The sequence below is a fragment of the Vombatus ursinus genome, unplaced genomic scaffold (assembly GCF_900497805.2).
Source record: "Vombatus ursinus unplaced genomic scaffold, bare-nosed wombat genome assembly UNPS02011014.1, whole genome shotgun sequence".
Lineage (NCBI taxonomy): Eukaryota > Metazoa > Chordata > Mammalia > Diprotodontia > Vombatidae > Vombatus > Vombatus ursinus.
Genome location: NW_020950792.1, coordinates 1600695 through 1621959, shown reverse-complemented (window position 1 = coordinate 1621959; position 21265 = coordinate 1600695). Strand labels below are relative to the sequence as shown.

The window sequence follows — 21265 nt, the reverse complement described above, 5'->3', positions numbered from 1 at the left end:
AGAAAACTGCACCTTTAAAAAAATAAGCTTAAGGGGCCTCTAGGCGGTGCAGGGAATAGAGCTCTGGCCTTGGAGTCAGGAGGACCTGAGTTCAAATCCAGCTCAGACACTTAATACTTACTAGCTGAATGACCCTGGGCAAGTCACTTAACCCCAATCGCCTCACCAAAAAAAGGAAAATAAATAAATAAAATAAGCTTTGGGTACATACCAAAGTGAGACTCCTCAGGGTGGCGTCGCTGAATATGACTTTGCAGAAAAGCATGATTCATAAAAGCCTTTTCACAAAAATGACACTGTAAAATTGAAAGGCATATTTCTAAGTCATAACAAGAAGTGCCCTTCCAACTAATCTTAATAAACATAAATAGCATATTTTCATCGTCCCTCTTTATTATCAAAAAACAACATTCTTGCTAGCAGATAGCATCTGTGGGTGACATTGAAAACACAGTGGAAAGGCCTGACAGTCCTTTCACGCTAAGTATGGTGAGAATTGTCATGCTACCACAGCATTTGTTGTTGCTACAATATAAACACCTGTGACTAGTCACAATTCAGTCTCAGACTCTTGGTAAATGCAAAAGGATACCCCGCCCCCACTCCCCAGGGACTCCACGGCACATGTTGGTACTTCAGGCTGGCCTGTCAGTTGCTGTGGTTTTCCAGTCTTTCTGAATTACAGCACATTAAGCCTGAATTTCACTGAATTTTTAGCGTTTCTTATACCCTCTCTGTGATGACCACTCCTTAGCTTTATAGGACACATTTAGTTTACAGACTTCCCTAGACCACTATCAAAATTCAAGTTTAGATCGAAGCATACTATTTTCACTTTGTTGTTGTTGTGGCTTTTCCCTTTTGTTCTGCTTCTTCTTTCACAACATGACTAACGTGGAAATATATTTGCATGACTGCACATATACAACCTATATTGTTGCCTGCTGTCCTGGGGAGGGGGATGGGAGGGAGAAAAAAATTGAAACTCAAAATCTTATAAAAATGAATGTTGAAAACTACCTTTACATGTAATTGGAAAAAAATAAAACACTACTGACCAAGAAATAAAAATAAATACAAGTTCATTCTTTTTCACAGAATCATAGATTTGGCACTGAAGGGGACCTCGTGACCATCTCATGCAATCTTTCCATCTTAAATACGAAGAAACAGAGGCCCAAAGAAGTTGCCTAAGGTCACACAGGTAGCTAAGTGGAAGAACAGAGGAGTTGAATTGAAAGTCTATGACTCTAAAGTCAGTGTTTATTCCACAATCCAGGGGTGGGGAACCTGTGACCTTCTAGATTCTTAAGTGCGGCCTCTTAACTGAATCCATTTGCATTGTGAGACCACATGTGGCCTCAAGGTTCAGGTTCCCCACCCCTGCTACCATGTTGCCTCTCACTAGGTCTAATCTTTTATAACGTCAGTACATACTCAACTTTAAATGCAAGTGATGAGTTAGATATTGGAGGGGAAATTCATTCTGTACTCACTTCTCTCTTTTGTTGACTTTATCAGTTTCTATGTATTTACCATTTCTAAGCAAATGAATCATCAATCCATATATCCAGTTCCGTTCTCTCCCCTGAGCTTCAATCCCATATAACCAACCTATTTACTGGACGCTTCCAACTCACCATGTCCTAAACAGAACTCATCATCTTCCCTGCAAAAACCACCCTGCTTCCAAACTTCTCTATTTCTATCAAAGGCAATAATGTTCTTCTACCCTTCCAGGATCATAATCAAAATGTGATTATCTTTGACGCCTTTATTCTCCTACACCCAACATGTCCAATCAGTTAATAATCTTTACAAGTCTTCCACACCCCACCCCTTTTCTCTAACCACATTGCCTCTACCCAAGTTCAGGCCCTTATCATCTTTCACCTGGACTGTTGCAGTGGCTTCCTAATCCATGTTCCTGCCTTAAATCTCTCCCCCCTGCAATCCATTTACCACTATGACTATCAAAATGAATTCCCCTAAGTGCACCTTTGACCAGGTCACTCCCCTACTCAAAAAACTCCACTTGCTCCTTATAGCTTCTAGGATCAAATATAAACTTTCTGTTTGGCTTTTAAAACCCATCACTATCCGGCTCCAACCTACATTTCCACACTCATCACACATTACTCCCCCACAATGAGGGTGCCAGCCTTTCTAATCCCCTGGTATCTAACTGCCTCGTATTTACTATGTATTTATTATTCTTCCTACATCTATTTTGAATACATCTGTATACGTGTTGTTTCCTCCAGGACAATCAGAAAAGGTTTTGTGCAGAAGAGGCTGCTTGAACTGTTCCTTGGAGAGAGGGATTCTATAAGGCAGAGGTAAGGAAGGAGTGTTTTTAAAGGCAGGCCTAACACCAGCATTCTTTTGTGTCAGGTTAGATATGAAATGAGGCATTTATAAGTCATTGAACAGTTAACGAAATGAGGTATATTTGCCTTATTACAGCAGGGACACGCAACAAGTATACACTGGCACTTGGAGTCAGCTTTAAGGTATCTTTCCTCCTCGCCTTAGGGAAACAAGGCTAGTTAGCAGGTCACGGGGTAGGGTATGATAATTCTCGTGGTCTCAGGCACCCATCAAGTAGGAGAGGCCCTGACTCCACCTGAGTGGGATTCTTTTTTTTTTGAGGCAATTGGGGTTAAGTGACTTGTCCCCGGTCACACAGTTAATAAGTGTCTGAGATTGGGATTTGAACCCAGGTCCTCCTGACTCCAGGGCCAGTTCTCTATCCACTTTACTACCTAGCTGCCCCTGGACTTTCTATCCCTTAGGTGACCAAGAAGCTGCATCAGGGAAGCAGAAACCAGTCAGGAGGAGGCACAGTCCCATGCCTAGTGAATATTAATCCTATAACAAGCGCATTCCAGTGAAGAGGCAATACAAAGACATGGAGATGGGAAATGGGAGATGGAGTACCATGTAGTATGAACAGAAACAAGGCTCAAAGATTAGGGAATTGTCAAATAATTTGTGAATGTAATAAAATATTATTATACCATAATGGATAATAGAAAAAACAAGAAGACAAATAAGTAATGCAGAAAAATGAAAACAGAGCCAATAACGCCCAATCTATCTATCTCAATGTACAATATATGTACATATCGATGTATGGACACACACATAAAAATATACATGCACACATTCTGATGATCTAATCATAGATAACTGCATTGAAGAAGAAGAGGATGAAGGCGCTGAAAGAGAACTTGGCTGCACAGGGAACTCAAAGAAGAGCTTGGATTTTAAAACAGTAGATACAAAAGATCGAAGCAAGGCAAGATAACAAAGGATGAGTGAGTCAAAAAACAAAAAGACACAATCCTCATAAGAATATCACAAGGGTTTGCTAAAACCCTGGATGAGCTGAGACTCAGCATCATTATCACACCTAACATTTACATGTACTTTAGAATCTGTCAAAAGTATAACATAATTTTCTCTTTCAATAATATAGCACGAATGCTAAGGTCAATAGAAAGGGTGTTGTACAAGTTATTTTGGGGGCATAAATTTCCACTCCAATGTCTTATTTGACATGGCTGTGGCCTTGGGTTCTCCAAGGGTGCTTAAGCTCTGGAAACTCCTATAAAACTGGAAAGGCTTTGAGAATAGGCCCATTAATGGTGTGTGGATATAAACTGTCCAAGGATGGCCCAGTGAAATTTGGAGCAGCTCATCACCACAATGGTGATGAATCTGTTACATATAATAACTCACAAAGACAATCCATTAAGGAAATGATGTCAAACCCAAATAGAAACTGGAAGCCACTAAACCATACAAAAGGTTCCCTCCTGCCTGCATACTGACTCAGAAAATCACATGTTAACATTTTTTAAGTTCTATGATATTTTTATTTATTTGTTAAATATTTCCCAATTTCATCATAATCTAGTTGGGGCCATACTTAGGAGTATTGAATAGGCCACATGTTCGACACCTCTGCGCTAAGGTATGTAAACAAAGGTGCTGCCATCTGTGTTGGTGAAAGGACTATCCATTCAATAAAATTACAAATCCTTTAAGCATCATAGTATGTTGAGGGCAAGAAATGAATGGGAAAGCTTATTAGGGTTAATGAGAAGATCTGCTCCCCTTGGATAAGGGAGAGAGAAGAGAGACACTAAATCCCTATTTTACTTATTCCAATCAAAGAGAGTAATTTTCAGCTGAAAAGGCCGAAACAAAAATGACAAGTTATCAAAACACAAGATAAATGAAGAGATGATAAGAGGGTAGCTAGTTGCTATTAACAAGTTTGCATCACCTGGTCCTAATGAGTTCTATAGCAGGGTAATGAAAAAACTTGTGGGTTATAAGAAAACATCCCCCCAAAACCCCTCCAACATTCCTTTGCAGAGGTGAGAGGTCCATGGGTATGGAATATATGCATGTATTATCAGATTTTTTTCCAGTGTACTGATAGGTTTTGCTAATTTTTTCTCTTGCCCTTTGTTTTTTTTAAAAAAATATTCTTCATTACATTGGAGGTGAATAGGGGAAGAAGAAGGAATATAGGAGGAAACGTGTGCAATGTAAAAACAAAAATATAAATAGAACATATTTTTAAAAGAAAAATCTCAAAGATGATTGCTGGCCTAAAGTTGATGATCACTGTGGAGAATGGGAGAGATACCATGTGATTTAAGGTGAACAAATGGGCCAATTTCCAGGACAGGTGCAAGGAAGAAGGAAGATCTTCAAACTATGACGATGGATGAGTGGGCTTGACCTAGATTCTTGACAAAACTCTAAAATGGTAATACAAAGGAATGATGTGGTTTCTGAGCCCTTAGAAAGGGAAGCAGGGACCACTATAATCCAGCACGGGTTCATCAAGTCATACAGGCCTCACCTCAAGTCCTTTTGTGATAATTACTAGGCTGGGAGATCAGTGAAATGCTTTAGATTTAGTAGACCTGGATTTCAGCAAAGCATCCAGTGAAATCTCTGAGCGTGTCCTTATGGAAAACGTGGAGTGGAAGATGGCAATGTTGGGTCAAGTTGGAATTGTTTGAGTGATGACGAAGCTCAAAGAGCAATAGAATTATAACAACCTGGAGGGAGGTGATTGAGCCCCACGGGGTCCTGCTCTTGATACTGTTTTGCTCAGTGTTTTTACAAATGACTCAGACAAAGCCACAGATGGCAGGCTTATCCAATTTGCAGCTGATCCACAGCTCAGAAAGACAGCTAATAACACTAGATGACAGAATAGGGATCCAAAAAGATTGCAACAAGCTGGAAAGATAGGTCAAATCTAATAGGATTAAATTTAATCTGGATAAATGTAAAGTCCTGCATTTGGGATTTTAAAAACTAACAGCACAAATACAGTGTAAAGACAACATGTGTGGAAATCAGTTCATCTAAAAAAGTCCTAGTCGTAAAAAAAAAAAAAGTCCTAATTGTGACAGGGAAGTCAAAAAAAAAGGCTGATACTGTCCTGAGATGCATTAACAAAAGGTTTGTTTCTAGAACCATGGACGTGATAGTCCCCAATATACTCTGACCTGGTCATGCCACATGTAACGATATTCTAGGCATCATAATTGAAGAAGGCCATTGCCAAGCTGAGATGTACTGAGGTAGCACATTTGACCAGGATAGAGTTAGAACTTAAAATAATACTACACAGGGACCAGTAGAAAGAACTGGGGAGGTTTGGGGGGCAGGGGGGTTTGGGGAGGTTATAGACTACTAAATTCTTTAAGTATCTGAAGGGCTGCCATGTAAAGGAAAGATTATTTGTCTCCATCAGAACTGAATCCCTGCAGCCTCAACCCCTAGACCTCACAACTAATTAACTCCTTTGGACTGTGTTGAACCAGGCTTAGACCAGTCTTCTCCAGATACTACTTCCTACATCTGACCCGCCTGCAGGGATCCACATCCTGATTACTGAATTTAGCTTTTTTTTTCATGAAGTGCTGGGCCCCTCTTGAATGATACTTTTTTTTGCTGTGGTCTTTCCCTGCTTCTCTAACATGAAGGATCCAACCAGAACTATGGAACTCTCTCAGCAGCCACCTACAATGGGCCTCCAACCTACCACCCAGTCAAGCTAGGGTAGAGCAAAACAGTAGATTCTCTCACTTTGCAGCAGTCAGATCGCTACTTATTTCTCTTATATTAAGGTATATGTAAAACATGTTGTTATTGCTGTTTTTGCTCAATCACATCTTACTGTTCATGACTCTGGGGTTTTCTTGCCAAAGACAATGGAGTGGTTTGCTCTTTCCACCTCCAGTAGATTAAAGCAAACAGAGGTTAAATGTCTTGCCCAGGGTCTCACAGCTAGTTGGTGTGTGAGGCTAGATTTGAACTTGGGTATTCCAGACACCAGGACCAGCGCTCCATACACAGAGCCACCAAGCTGCCATATAAAACATGTACCCAGTGCTAAAGCCTCTGAGTGCATTTGGATAAGTAAAAAACTACCATAAATTAGACAATAAAAACTGTCCATAATTAGAGAGTCCCCCAAACATAAACTATTGTGTATTACCTTTCTGAAATGCACTTTTCCAACAAACCTCCTCTAGTTAGAGCCCATTCCTAGGACATCTTCAGGCTTGCCAGAAGTGATAGTGATAGAAAATGTGGCTATTCAAGTGTTAAATTATTAAAATATTATTAAAAATTATTAAAATAAATAAATTCCCCCAATCTTGGGGTATTGTGGAATGAGCACTAAATCTGGAGTCTGAAAAACTGGCAGCAAGTCTTGACTCCATTACTTAATACCTTTTAACCTTGTATGAATTTAACCTCTCTGGCTTCTTTATCTATAAAATAAGGAGCCTGGACCAACTGATGTCTAAGAATCCTTTTCCCTTTAAATCTTCTGAATTATAGCAGCTATGGGTACTTTATCCAAGCAACAGCACATCCCACACCTTTATGACTTGCACCAAATTCTGAGTTGCCTAGACATGGCTTACAAGTGGTCTACAGACCCACATTTTAAGAAGAATGTCCTAGGGGCAGCTAGGTGGCACTGTGGATAGAGCACCAGCCCTGGATTCAGGAGGACCTGAGTTCAAATTCGGCCTCAGACACATAACACTTACTAGCTGTGTGACCCTGGGCAAGTCACTTAACCCCATTGTCTTGCCAAAAAAAAAAAAAGTATGCCCTATGACTCTGTGAATGCCAAGATCAAATGGATAGCTCAGGAGTTCACAGAAGTATTAGTAGCCAGAAAGGGAGCTATGAAGGGACCTGAAAACGAGAGAAGCCTGAAGGATCTTGAGGCAGGTTAGTTTTTTTTTTCCCCACAAAACTCTGTTAAGGAAAAATTAGGATCATAAAGTCAAAGATGTGGAAATGAAATGGGCCGCAGAGGGCTCATTTTTTTATAGATGAGGAAACTGAAGCACAGGGAAGTTATGAGACTTGCCCAAGGTCACACAGGTAGTAAGCTGCCAGGCCAGAACCTGAACCTAGGTCCTACAACTCCAAAACCAGCGCTTTTTTTGTACTATGCAATGTTAACTCCCTTGCTCAGGATTAGGGGATTGAGACTGAGGAGATTCAAGGCTAGATTATTCTAAAGAACAGACAGCAGATGGATCAAGGAACAAAAATAAGGCTATTTATAAAAATGCTAAGCATGCCCAAAATAATAATACCAGAAGCAGCCAAAAAAGCTAATGTAATCTTAAATTTCATTAATAACAGCATGGTGTCCTTCGACTCAGTGACTTCCTGATTGAGGATATACTCTGAGGAAATCAAAGGTAGAAAGGTCCACTATATACCAAAATATTCATTGCTGCTCTTTTGTAATAGCAAAGCGATGGAAAAGGGGGATATCTATAGATTAGGGAATGGCTGAATAAACTGTGGTAAAAGGATGAAAATAAATATTATTATGCACGAAGAAATCATAGATATGAGAAATTCTGAGAACATGAGATGATTTGGACAAACTCATACAAAGTGAAAAAAGCAGAACCAAGAAAACAGCATACACAGTGTAAATGAAGAGCCCATTAAACTTTAAGGTTTTAATAGCTATCAAAGCTTTTTAAATAAGAAAAAAATGAATAAAATAATAATTGCACACAGCAGGCACATAATATTTTTTATTGAACTGAATTTTATTTATCAAAAAAAATGGCAGCTTCACGTAGGCATAATTACAGCAGAAATACTGTAGACAGAAAAGACAGAAAAACTTGGGAGTAAAGAGTACTTACCAAAGGTATTCTAAAGACAAAGATAAAAGAGCTGGTGGCATAGTGGACAGACCACTGGGTCTGGAATCAGGCAGACCTGGTTCAAATCTGGCCTTAGACACTTGCTAGCTGTGTCACCCCAGGCAAATCACCTAACTCTGTCTACCTCAGTGTTCTCAACTATAAAATGGAGATAATAATAGCACCTAACTTATAGGATTACTGTTAGGATGAAATGAGACAATATTTATAAAAGGGCTTAGTCTAGTACCTGGCACATAGGAGGTGCTAAATAAATGCTTATTCCCTTCTCTTCCCTGTAAAGAGTAGAAAGAAGAATTTTTTTTTTTAAAAAAAGCACAACAGTCCAAAGTCAGATAGTTTGGAGAACATAACCCTACCACTTCAATATATATGAAGTACGGCAATGAATTTGAGGCAGCCTGGTATCTTGGAAAGAGCACTAGATGAGAAATCAGAGGACCTGAGTTCAAATACTGGCTCTCATATTTCATTTGATCCAGGTAAAGTCATTTAACCTCTCTAAGTCTCTTTTCCTCACTTATATAATGAAGCTACCTCTCCTCCTTTGATATTTATTCCTGGATATTATTATATCCAGATCCTACCTACAGTCTTCCTCTTTATCACAACTGCCTCATACTTCTATTGGGAGATTTATATATATACATATATATAGACCAATGACCTTTCAAACAACCTGACCTCTCAGCACATTAAACTTCTCGATTTCCATGATCTGTGCTTTCTCTCCACTTCAGTCCCATGGAACTACAATCAATCTGTCTTTTAATAAATCTAATCTAATATCTCTAATCTATTAACAAACATTTATTAAGCATCTGCTGTACATCAAGTGGTGCTGAGCTTGGAGTCAGAAAGACTATCTTTGTGAGTTCAAATCTGGCCTCAGGTACTTCATAGTTGTGTGACCCTGGGCAAGTCACTTAACCCTGTTTACCTCATTTTCCTTATCTATACAATGAGCTGGAGAAGGAAATGGCAAACCACCCCAGTATCTTTTCCAAAGAAACCCCAAATGGGGTCACAAAGCGTTGTAGATGACTGAAAAAAACTGAAAAAAATAGGGCTGGCGCTGTGTTAGGCACAATAAAGACAAAAATCAGTCCCTTTGGGGCAGCTAGGTGGTACAGTGGATTGAACACCGGCCCTGGAGTCAGAAGAACCTGAGTTCAAATCTGGCCTCAGACATTTACTAGCTGTGTGACCCTGGGCATGTCACTTAATCCTGATTGCCTCAAAACACCAACAACAAACAACAACAATCAATACCTCTACTCAAAGAGCTAACGTTCTATTAGGGAAACAACATGTATACAATACATACAAAATGTGAGAAAAATAAATACAAGATACTTCAGAGGAGGCACTAATAGCTCAGAGGACGAAGACAGGCTGCCTATAACTGATAGCACTTGAGGTGAGTTTCAAAGGAAGCCAGGGTTTCTAAGATGCAAAGGTAAGGAAAGCACTTTCTGGAAACACCTTCTGTCACGGTAGGTATACATCACAGACATGAAATGCTACGTATGTGGAGAGAGCAGAACCCGATCTACCTATTCAGTGACTACAAGAACCACAACTTGGAAAGACTTAAGAATTCTGGGCAATGCAAAGGCCAATCACAATTCCAGAGGAAGCACCTCTAGGTGCTTCCCACCCCTAGGAAGAGAGGTCATAGGATCATAGATCTCAACCCAGAAAGTATTTCAGAGGCCATACAGTCCAGTTTCCCTCAGAGGTGAAGAAACCAAGGTCCAGGGAAGCTAGATGACTGACCAAGGTTACACAGCTAGTAAGCACTGGGGGTGGGATTTGAACACAAAACTGTAAGCACAGAATGAGGAGTATTTTCAGATAGGGCCAACATGTTTGTTTGGCGTGACTACGCTTGATCATTAAAAGAGAAATCTTTTATTAATTTTTCGGTGAGGAAAGATTTTGTAAAGAAGTGAGACAGAGTGATAGTGATGTAAAATAAAGCAAAGAGTTATCAATTAAGCATTAAAAATGGTTGGTTGGTGGTTGTCATGTTCTCAAAGAGGACCAAAATGACAGCAATATGTTAGGGTTAAGTTACAGTGTGTCCGACTGTGGCTAATCAGACTAATATGAGCTCAGAACGTTTTACCACAGATCGGGCACAAACAGTCCATGTGAACATTTGGGTTGGATTTTCTAAAATCTTCACATCTCACATTTATTTTAAGCTACTTCAATTTTGCTTTGCTCATAGAGCACAGCACCTTCTCTGATCATCACCCACCCTGGGTGGTCCTATGCCAGTATCTCCCATATCACACTATCAATTCCAAATTCTTAAAAGAGACCTTAAGAGTGTCCTTGCATCATCTTCCAAGAAATTATCAAGGAAAACTGCCCAGATATTTTAGAACCAGGGGGCAAAATAGAAATTGAAAGGATCCACCAATCTCCTCCTGAAAGAGATCCCCAAAGGTAATCTCCTAGGAATGTTGTAGCCAAATTCCAGAATTCCCAGGTCAAGGAGAAGATATTGCAAGCAGTCAGAAGGAAACAGTTCAAGTATTGTGGAAACACAATCAGGATAACACAAGATTTACCAGCTTCTACATTAAGGGTCCAGAGGGCATGGAGTATGATATTCCGGAGGGCAAAGGAGATAGGACTACAACCTAGAATCACCTACCCAGCACAACTGAGTATAATCCTTTAGGGTAAAAAAATGGTCATTCAGTGAAATAGGGGACTTTCAATCATTCTCGTGGAAAAGACCAGAGCTGAATAGAAAATCTGACCTTCAAATAAAAGATTCAAGTGAAATAAGGAAGAAGTAAATAGGAAAGAGAAATCATAAGAGACTTATTAAGGTTGAACTGTTTACATTCCTGCAGGGAAAGATGATTATTTGTAACTCATGAGTCCTTTGTCAGTATTAGGGTAGTGGGAGGGAAAAAATTATTTGTATGTATAGATAGATAGATAGAGGGCACAGGGTGAATTGAAGATGAAGGGGTGATATCTGGAAAATAAAATTAAGGGGTGAGAGAGGATTATACTGGGAGAAGGAGAAAGGGAGAAGTAGAATGAGGTAAAATATCTCACGTGAAACAGACAAGAAAAGGCTTTTACAATGGAGGGGAAATGGAGAAAGGTGAAAGGGAATGAGTGAATCTTATTCTCATAGGATTTAGTTTAAGGAGGGAATAACATACACAATGGGGTATGGAAATCTATCTTACCCTACAGGAAAATAAGGGAGGAAGGGGACAAGAGAGCAGGGGGTTGATAGAGGGGAGGGCAGATTGAGGGAGGGGATAATCAAAAGCAAACACTTCCGAGGAGGGACAGGGTCAAAAGAGAGAATAGAATAAATGGGGGGTAGGATAGGATGAAGGGAAATATACTTAGTTTTTCACAACAGGACTACTATGGAAGTGTTTTGCATGACTACACATCTATAATCTGTATCCAGATGCTTGCCTTTTCAATGAAGGTGGGTGGGGAGGGAGGAAAGGAAAAAATTTGTAACCCAAAGTTTTGAAAACACATGTTAAAAATAAAAAAAATATTTTTTAAAAAAAGAGTGTCCTTGTATCACTTTTTCTGATCACCATGTGAGCGCCTGCCCTGAGTTCTCCATAAAATAGTCTTTTTGGCAAGCATATAGTTGGCATTCGAACAATGTGACCAGCCCATTGGAGTATCAATTAAACATTAAAAATACATGAAAGAAAGCAGAAGGAAGTTTAGAATGAAACAGAGTTAAACAGAATAGTGTTGATGCAGTTAAATTTAACACATTCTTTAAAAGAAACTCTTGGAAATAATATCTTTTTTCAGTTACTCTTTTATATAGAAGTTCATAATAAAAAAATAAAGCTCATAAAAAAATTAAAATATTAAGTGTGAGGAACCACAAGGTTAAATTGTCTGGACCATAGGAAGAGGCATATTATATAATAAGGCTAGAAAGAAAGGTTGGGGCCAGGTTGTGAAGGTCTTTAAATGTCAAAGAAATTTATACTTGATTATAAAGGCAATAGAGAGCCACTTTAGCTTCTTGAGTATTGGAGTGACATAATCAGACTGTGCTTTAGAAATATACCTTTGATGGACTGGCGAGGACAGAGACTTGCAGGAACACCAATCAAAATACAGCTGCAATAAGCCAAGAGTGAGGTGATGAAGGCCTGAACTAGGGTGGTGGCTATGTGAGTGAAGAGAAGGAGGACAGGCATGAGAGATGCTGTGCAGATAAAATCAATAAGATTTGGCAATTGATTGGATATATGAGGAGATATATTGATGGATATATGAGGAGATGATGGATATATTATGGAAAGATATGGTCTGCATATACAGATGTGGGAATCATCTGTACAGAGAAGATATTTGAACCCATGGGAGCTAATGAGATCAAGTGGGACAACACAGAAAGAGAAGAGGAGGCCCAGGGCAGAGTGCCTTATACACACAAATAGGATCTGGATGGCAGTCCAGCAAAGGAGACTGGGAAGGAGCAATCAGCCAGACAAAAGGAGCAGGAAAAAATTTTGTCATATAACTCATGGAAAATAGAATATTCAGGTGAAAAGGTGGAGGTCAACAGTATAAAATATTACAAAAAGATCAAGAATGAAGACCGAGGCAAGGCCATTGGATTTGGTGCTAGGCACAAAGTAAGTCCTATATAAGTATGTGTTAGTTATCATTATTATTTATTATTATTATAACTGGGAGAAGACAGTTTCAGTTGATGATGAAGTTGGAAGACACACTGAAAGAGAATGAAATGGAAAGAAAATGGAAGCAACAATAGCAAACAGGTTTTTCTAAAAGTTTCACTATAAAAGAGAAGGGAAGCAGGTTACTGGACCGTAGCTTGCAGGGTGAAGTAAAGGTTTTTAAATGATGATGATGATGATGATGATGACACGGACAGGCTTGCAGTCAGCAGAGAATGAACCAGCAGACAGGGAGAGGTTTCAAGTGAAATACAGAGGGGAGATGAATGAGGGAGCAGTCTTCGTAGGTGAGGAATAGAGGAGCTACTTTGGCAAAGAGAAGGACCATCTCTTTATCAGAGTAGTGTAAAAGAGGAAAGAACGGAAGATGAACTCAAAGGGTTCTGGAGATGCAGAGTAAGAGAGAAGCAGGAACTCAGAGAATGGCCTCTACTTTCTCAGCAAAGTACGAGGCAAGGCTTGTCTTCTGGGGGCTGATGGAAAAGGATAATGTAGGGAGGTTCAAAGAAAGAAGAGGTTTATAATAACCAGGGGGGAAGGGGATGTTTATCAGAGAAGCAATTAGGGAATATAAAAAGGATTTCCTTGTTATGATGAGGACCCAGTTCACATTCAATAACTTAAGTATGTAGTGGGCAAGTCAGGATGATTGCATGACTTTCCTCAGCACCAATCACCATGCAAATAGGAATGGAGGAAATAGAGTAAATAATACAAAGTTGGAAGGAAATAAGCACATATTAAATGCCAACTACGTGCTAGCAGCTAGTCCCTGTACTAAAAAATATTATCAATCATTTGATCCTCCCAACAATCCTGGAAGGTAGGTACTTTTTACAATTTTACAATTGAGGAAACTGAGGCAGACATCATTTAAGTGACTTGCCCAGGATCACATAGCTAGTTTGTGTCTGAGACCAATTTGAACTCAGGTTTTCCTGACTCCAGGCTCTGCATTCTATCTACTGTACCACTTACCTGTTAAAGTTTGGCAAGGTATGAGAAGTGAAAACCCAAAGGGGTAAGAGAGTAGAGGATAACACAATATTAAACTGTTTACAGTCAAACTCTTGATATCATCATCATCCATAACAATTCAAACTCCATGATCCAGACCTCTGATATTCCTCTCATGGAAAACCTCTGATCTTTTCATCTCTTCCTCTGCCTCATTTCTTCAAAACCGATTCTGTGTCCTCCTTGCAACCTCTAGTCACCACCCTTCCCTGTTTTCTCAGTCAACTCATCACCCCCGCTTTGGATTCACTTTCTTCTCTTCAAAACGATTAACCAGCTCCAGCTCTGGATCTCTTCTCCCCGGTTCCCCTGTCCACCTGAGAAATTAAAGAGCCTGTTTATTCCCTGTTCTATACATTAACATTATCTCCCATTCTCTTTCCTATGTCCTAGGCTGGAGATTCTTAATCTTTTTTGTGCCACAGACCCCTTTAGCAGGCCAGTGAAGCTATCAACCCCTTCTCAGGATTACACTTTTGAATAATTGAAGGAAATGATAAATTTCAGTTAGAGGTGAGTGACAATAAAGATATGATCCCCTCCCCCCCCAACCCAAGTGAATGAACCTGCTGAAGTCTATCTGCGGCCCAGGTTAAGAAGCCTTCTCTGACAAAGAGGTGACTCTTCTTGCCAAGGCCAACTCTTCTACTTGGGCCCTTGATCCCCTTCCCTCCCAGGGGACTTACCCCTTCAATCACCCCCTCCCCCAATCTTTATTGTCTCCTATCACTGCCTCCTTTCCTGCTTACATGCTCAGATCTACCCATCCCTAAAAATCTTCTCTTGACCTATTATCTCATCAAACCCTCATCCTGTTTCTCCTCCTTTCTAGGAGCTAAACTCCTGGGGAAAGCCATCTCTACTTGACCTACACTTCTGTACCTCCCACTCACTGCACCCCTTCCATGTGACTAAAACTTCTCCCTCCAATGATACCAGCAATTTCTTAATTACAAATTCAGATCTCTTTTCTCAGACTTTTTTCCTTCTTAACCTCTCTGCAGCTTCTGTTACCATCAACCATTCATCCCTTCCTAGTAGCTAGCTTACTTTCCTCTGCTTTCATTATGGTGTTCTTTCCTGATTCTCCTCCTAGCTCGCCAACCACTCCTCCGCTTCTTTGACCAGATGATTTTTCCCAGCTTCTAAACATGGATGTCACCCAAAGCTTCGTCCTGAGCCCTTTTCTTCTTCTATACTCCCTCCTTTAGTTAGTTAATTATTTCCCATGTGTTTAGTTATCATTTCCACGAAGATGTTCCCAAATCTATACATGTTCCCTAACCTCTCTCCCAAACTCCAGTCTTATATCACTAGAAATCTCCCACCTGGAAGTCCCATAGGCCTCTCAAGCACAACAAATCCAGAACAATTCATTATCTTTCCCTCTCAAACCACCTGTCTTCTCAACTTGCCTGTTTCTGTCATAGACATCACCATCTGCCCAGTTCTCCCAGGTTCACAACTTTGATGTTATCCTTGCCACCTTGGTATCCCTCACCTGCCATGTCCAAATGATTACCAAATCTTGCTGCGGCTACTTCCACAATATGTCTTCTCACTACTCCCTGAGAGAATTGTGGGAATTGCGTGAACCACACTGACTCCGTCTTGTGACTTGATTCTGGATCTAGTTCAGTTCCCTTTCTACTCAATTATGAATCTAATCCAATTTCTGTACTGTGAGAAAACTTTATTCAATTATGGGCATTGTGAAAAAAATTTATTGCATTGTTTGAACCTAGCCTTGTACGGTTGGGAAGCTGGACCACTTCTACCTATTGCTTAGAGACCCTTAACTAAGGACCTAGGTTATGCTGACCAGCAGTCCAGTCAGACCCAAAGATTGATGGATGAAGTTTTCTCATAGTTATACATCTCAAGCAACTCATGTCTCATCTGAAAACTGGTCCCATACTAGTCAATCAGTTATTGTTTCCATGTTCTTTTGATAGAATAGACACTTGGGGCAGGGCAAGGGTGGGGGGAAGACGTCTCTTCTTCTGATTTCAGGGAATTGTACCTGTTCGCTCTTCCCCCTACAAACTCTTGAAACTTACTCATCCCCCACCACCACCCCCAACTCAGAAAGCTTCTAATCTTTCCTCCAATTAGAAGTCCTATTACTTAATCTTGTATAATTGTTTTCTTTTAATGCATAAAAATGTCTCCTCTTGTATTTAGGGTCCAGTGCCAAGTTGAGGTAGCCTGGTCCCAATTTGCTATGCAACTGGCATGCATTGCTTAATAAATGAATATGCTCAGAAGCTCAAGCCTTTGCATCCTCAGTTATTTCAGATTTCACCCACCACATTCCATAGCTACCATATTAATTTGGGCCTTCATCAACTCTTGCCTGAGCTATTGAAATGGCGTTTTCTTTGGCCATTGGCTTTCAAATCTCTCCACATTCTAATCCATCCTCCACATAGCTGTATAAGTACCTCCTGGAAAAAAATATAAATTACTGTTTGGCCTTTGAAGCCCTTCAGAACCTGGCCCCTACATATCTTTCTAGCCTCCTTAAATATTATTCCCTTTCCTAAATTCTAATCTAGCCAAAAGCCTTCTTGTTCCTCCTCATATGTAGCCCTCCAAGTTCCATCTCTGCACCATTTCACTCATCCTTCATGCCTACAAGATACTCCCTCCTCAACTCTGTCTAATGGAACTTCTCACTTCCATTAAGACTCTGCCCAAACACTACCTTTGGTACCAATCTACATTGGTTGGGGGACTTTCCTCATTGGGAATTCCCTAAACCAATAAAATCACAGGTCTAGTCCCATCTAATTCCATCCCTCATTTATATGGGCACAGATTGTCTCCTTCAAACAGAATGTAAGGTCCCTAAGGGGAGGAACTGCTTCATTTTTCTCTGTAACCTCACTACCTTGATGTAGATGATAGAAAGCCAGTCTCAGGATCAGGAATACCTGGGTTCAAGTGCCACCTCTGACATATACTGGCTGTGTGCCCATTGGCAATTCATCTCACCTCTCAATTTTCTAGGCAACTCCGTTAAGATTACAGGTTGCAAAGGATATGCCAATCTTCACTGGAGGGAAGGGAAAGAAGAGAAAGGAATAAACATTTATATAGAGCCTACTACGTGTCAGGCACTGTGCTAAGCTTTTTGCAAATCTCATTTCATTTGATCCTCTCAACAAACTTGTGATGTAGGTGCTGTTATTATCCCCATTTTACAGTTGAGGAAACTGAGGCAAACAGAGGTTAAGTGATTTGTCCAGGGTTACACAGCTAGTAAAGTGTCTGAGGCTACATCTGAACCCAAATCTTCCTGACTCCAAGTCCAGTGTTCTATCCACTGCGCCACCAGCTGCCTTAGAAGGGAGTTTTCTCATCCACACATTGTATACCAATGAAATCACTGGTCCAATACCTATCCCTAGAATCTACCTGATGAATAACAGCTGCTTAATGAATGCTTATTGATTGATTACTTCCACGACATCTCTTGAAACTGCCCCCTTCTTTCCACTCACAAGGTCACTGAGTCAGTTCAAGCCTTCATCACCTTTCACCTCAACTGTTGCAATAATCTCTTCAATGGTCCCTCTGCTTCTGGTTTCTCTCCTCCAACTCACCTATCACACAGCTGTTAAAAATAATCTACCTAAATCTTACCTATTCCATAAGATGCCTTACAATCAACAGTGGGTCCCTATTGCCTGTAGGATAAAAACTCATCAAAATTTGGCTCCAGTTTACCTTTCCAGTCTTACAAACTATTATTCTTCCTTAGCCACTCTATATTCCAGCCAAACTGGCAGAGATCATGCTATGCTTGCCTCTCTTTGCCCAAACTATCCCATATTTGCAATGCTCTCCCTCTCTACTTCTGTCTCCTAAAATCCCCAACTTTTCAAAGCTCTGTCACCTCTTACAGAACGCCTTCCTGATAGCTCTCATTCTTAGCTCCTCCCACCCCTAGAAATTACTTTGTATTTTCAATTTATTTCTCTTTCAACATGCTGTAATCTCAACCCCCCTCCCTCTAAAATGTAATGTCATTGAGAGCAGAGACTCTGGTGTTTTTGTTTTTTCAACACATAGTACAGTGTACTTGGTTATACAAGCAGCATGCATAATGCATAGGACTTACTTCACAAGCATTTGCTGTGAAGATCATTAGGTGATCTTTAAAGTCCCTTTCAGATCTAAATATAAGATGCTAGGAATTACAACTTAGCATAATAAGTGATCAAAATAGTGCCCCAGAATCATTAATAAGAGTTTATATTTTGCTCAAATTATTCTGCTTAAAAAGGCAGGAAAGCATTTATATATTATAGAAAAATTTTAATTTAACCTGGAAAACTGGGCTATCCAGAGAATGAAGCAAGGTTCCATACATGCAAGGTTTTCGTGTACTCTTATTAACAGTAGTCCAGTTGACAGGGTCACTGATTCCATAAGAATAAATGTGAGTGGATTCTATGTTGCTTGGATGGGGGTGGGGGAGAACATGGAGAATTCTGACTGTACCTCTGAATTTTTCAAACAAAATAAATATTCTCAACTATTTTTTCTCATCATTTTCATCTCTCAAGTTTAGGCAATTTCATACATTCCTTTAAGTCCTCCTTAAAAATGCACATCTTCTTTAAGTTGTAGTACAACAATAAGTAGCTAAGTAGCATGGTCAATAGAGCACTGGGCCCACAGTCAGGAAGACCAGAGTTCAGGTCCCATTTTAGACACTTTTTAACTGTGTAACCCTGGACAAGTCCCTTAACTGCTGTCTGCCTCAGTTTCCTCAATTGCAAAATGGGGACAACAATAGCACCTACCTCACAAGAATTAAATGAGATAATATAATGTACATATAGTAGGTGCTTAATAAGTGCTTGTTTAGTAGGGATTTGACTAAGGAGAGAATAATTTCTCAGCTACTACTTGTAAAATGGAGCAATTAGGGAATGCAGTGGATAGAGCACAGGGCTGGGATTCATCTTCCTAAATTCAAATCCAGCCTCACATGCTTACTAGCTATGTGACCCAGGGCAAGTCACTTAACTCTGTTTGCCTCAGTTCCTCATCTGTAAAATGAGCTAGGGAAGGGAATGGCAAACCACTCCAGTATCTTTGCCAAGAAAACCCTAAATGGGGTCACAAAGAGTTGAACATAACTGAACAAAAGCAACAACAGTAAAACTATTTATGTGGCCTAGTATGACCTTAGTAATAATCACCATTAATCTGTATTCCAGAATGACCTCTAAGTCCTTTTAGGTGATTTTTAGGCAGTTGACTAACATTTATAACAGTGATTCCTACTGATTTTTGTTCAGAGAACCTTTTTCAACCACCAACAAAACATGTGAACCCCCAGAGTAATTAAATATACTTCTCATAATATTCATAAGCAATTCTTCCTGATTAAGGTGCCATTAAAGAATTTTTAGCAAGAATCCCTCATACTGTCTTTGTAATCATGAACCATTAAATGGAAACCACTAACTTAGGATACGTTTTTCAATTTTATCAATATGATGTCCTTGTTTAGAAATTTTCCCCAGGGTAACTTCTATAGATTTTCTAGGGGGAGGGAAACCCCCTAGACAGTTCAACTTCTGTCAAATATTCCAATAACTTTCATCCAATCCCTCCATAAATAAGCATTTATCAAACACCTACTCTATCCTGGCACAAAGATACGAAGAAAAAAGAATGATACAATCCCTTTTTAAAAATAACAATAACATTCTATTGCAAGGAGAAATTCCTGAAAACATAACAGTTCCCAATCTTTAGATAATTTACTTAAATTGATATATATATATATGTATATACTTTTTTATTTCATCAGTTATGAGGAGACAGAGAAGGGTTTCTAGCATTATACCTTGAAGATGCTTCCAATAAAAAGTCCATACCCTGCCACTATTAAATTAATCATTCATTCATTAATCATTCAGTTGACAATGGAAGAATCCATGTGCCATCTGTTCATTACAGCTATTCACCGAGAAGCTGTGGAAACTATTGCATTCATTGAAAAGGGTTATTTCCCTATAATAGGATATGCATTCCAAGGCTGAGGCTGGGGGTAGAAGAACCTACCTCGTGTTAGCCAAGAAAGCACCCCTGTACAAAAAATAGGACTTTTCAAACAAAACAATACAGCTTCCACCTTTCAAAGGCTCATCGAGCGCAGTTGCCTACCTGGTAATAGCTGGCTTTTGCCTCAATCATCATCTGCTGCGTGGTGATCATCTTCTTCCTCCGTTTGCACTCATCCTTCAGCAACCGCATCTCCGCCGCCTGCTTCGCCAGCAACTTCTTGCCCTGCTCCACGTCGGCCAGGGCCAGGCGCAGCTTCTCCTCCAAGGCTTGCAGCTGGGCTGTGAGGAACTCCTGCGAGTGCAGCAAGTACTCAATGGTGAATTGGGCCAGGCGGACGAGCTTCAGCAGCACCGGGTCAACCCCTGATTGGCAGTGATGGCATTTCTCGTCTTCCAGCTTGCAGAAGGTGATGTTCATGATGTTCTCCTGCAGGGTGAGGAAGTCCAGCTCGCCGGCGACCTTGTCCACGTCGATCGCGCTGAGCCGCCTCCAGTCCACACTCTCGAGCCGAGGCCGGAATTGGAAGAAGGGGAAGGGCCCAGCGCCGGCCGAGGCCATGCCGGCTACCCCGGCCCCGGTGGAGCGGGACGGACAATGCAGCGTCGAGCTGGAGGTGGGCGCCTGGCCCTCTTGGCCGCCGGCAAACGGATAGTAGACGTGCTTCTGGAAGGGCTGCAGAGGGGGGTGACAGGGAGGGAGAAGAAGAGAAGAGAAACAGGGACGGTGGCTGGAGGTTGGCCCCGAGGGGCGCGGCGCTAGGAGGTTAACGGGCGGCTGCCCGCAGGGACCCCCGAGCCGCCGCATCCCCCGCCTCCCCGGAGGGCTCCATCCAGCCTGCCGCCCAGCTTGGTCTTACCATGTTGGTGCGCCAATCCCTGGGCTGCAGGAGGGGGCGAGCGCTGGTGCAGCGTCCTCAGGACGGGGTCTCTGCTGCGTCCCGGTCTCCTTCTGGCTCCTTGAGCCGCCGCCGCCGCCGCACTCACGGTCCCGGGAAGAAGATGGGTTCCCAGGCTGCGGCGGCGGCGGCTTTGGCCTAAGGTCTGGGCGTCCTGGCCGTTGCTATGGCAGCGCCCCGGGGTTGCTTTAGCCCGGGGCGGGAAGGCAGGCTGCTGCAAGAGCGCGGGCCGCTGCCCCTGCAAGGAAAGCAGGGAGCGGCCAGAGTAAGGGCACGGAGACCGC

The 21265-nt window shown here is 41.1% G+C and overlaps 1 protein-coding gene across 2 annotated transcripts in view; it reads right to left on the bottom strand.

Annotated features, from left to right (window-relative positions):
* DZIP1 (DAZ interacting zinc finger protein 1) overlaps positions 1-21032 on the bottom strand; it is an 89428-nt gene extending 68396 nt beyond the window's left edge. For both annotated transcript variants that reach the window (XM_027855669.1, XM_027855670.1), the window contains exons 1-3: positions 20943-21032; positions 20186-20758; positions 212-296 (exon numbers count right to left, since the gene is read on the bottom strand). In XM_027855669.1, the coding sequence (XP_027711470.1) occupies positions 212-296; positions 20186-20758; positions 20943-20945 (661 nt within the window). In that variant the 5' untranslated portion in view covers positions 20946-21032. The remainder of the gene's footprint in view (positions 1-211; positions 297-20185; positions 20759-20942) is intronic.
* Positions 21033-21265: the final 233 nt, after the last annotated feature.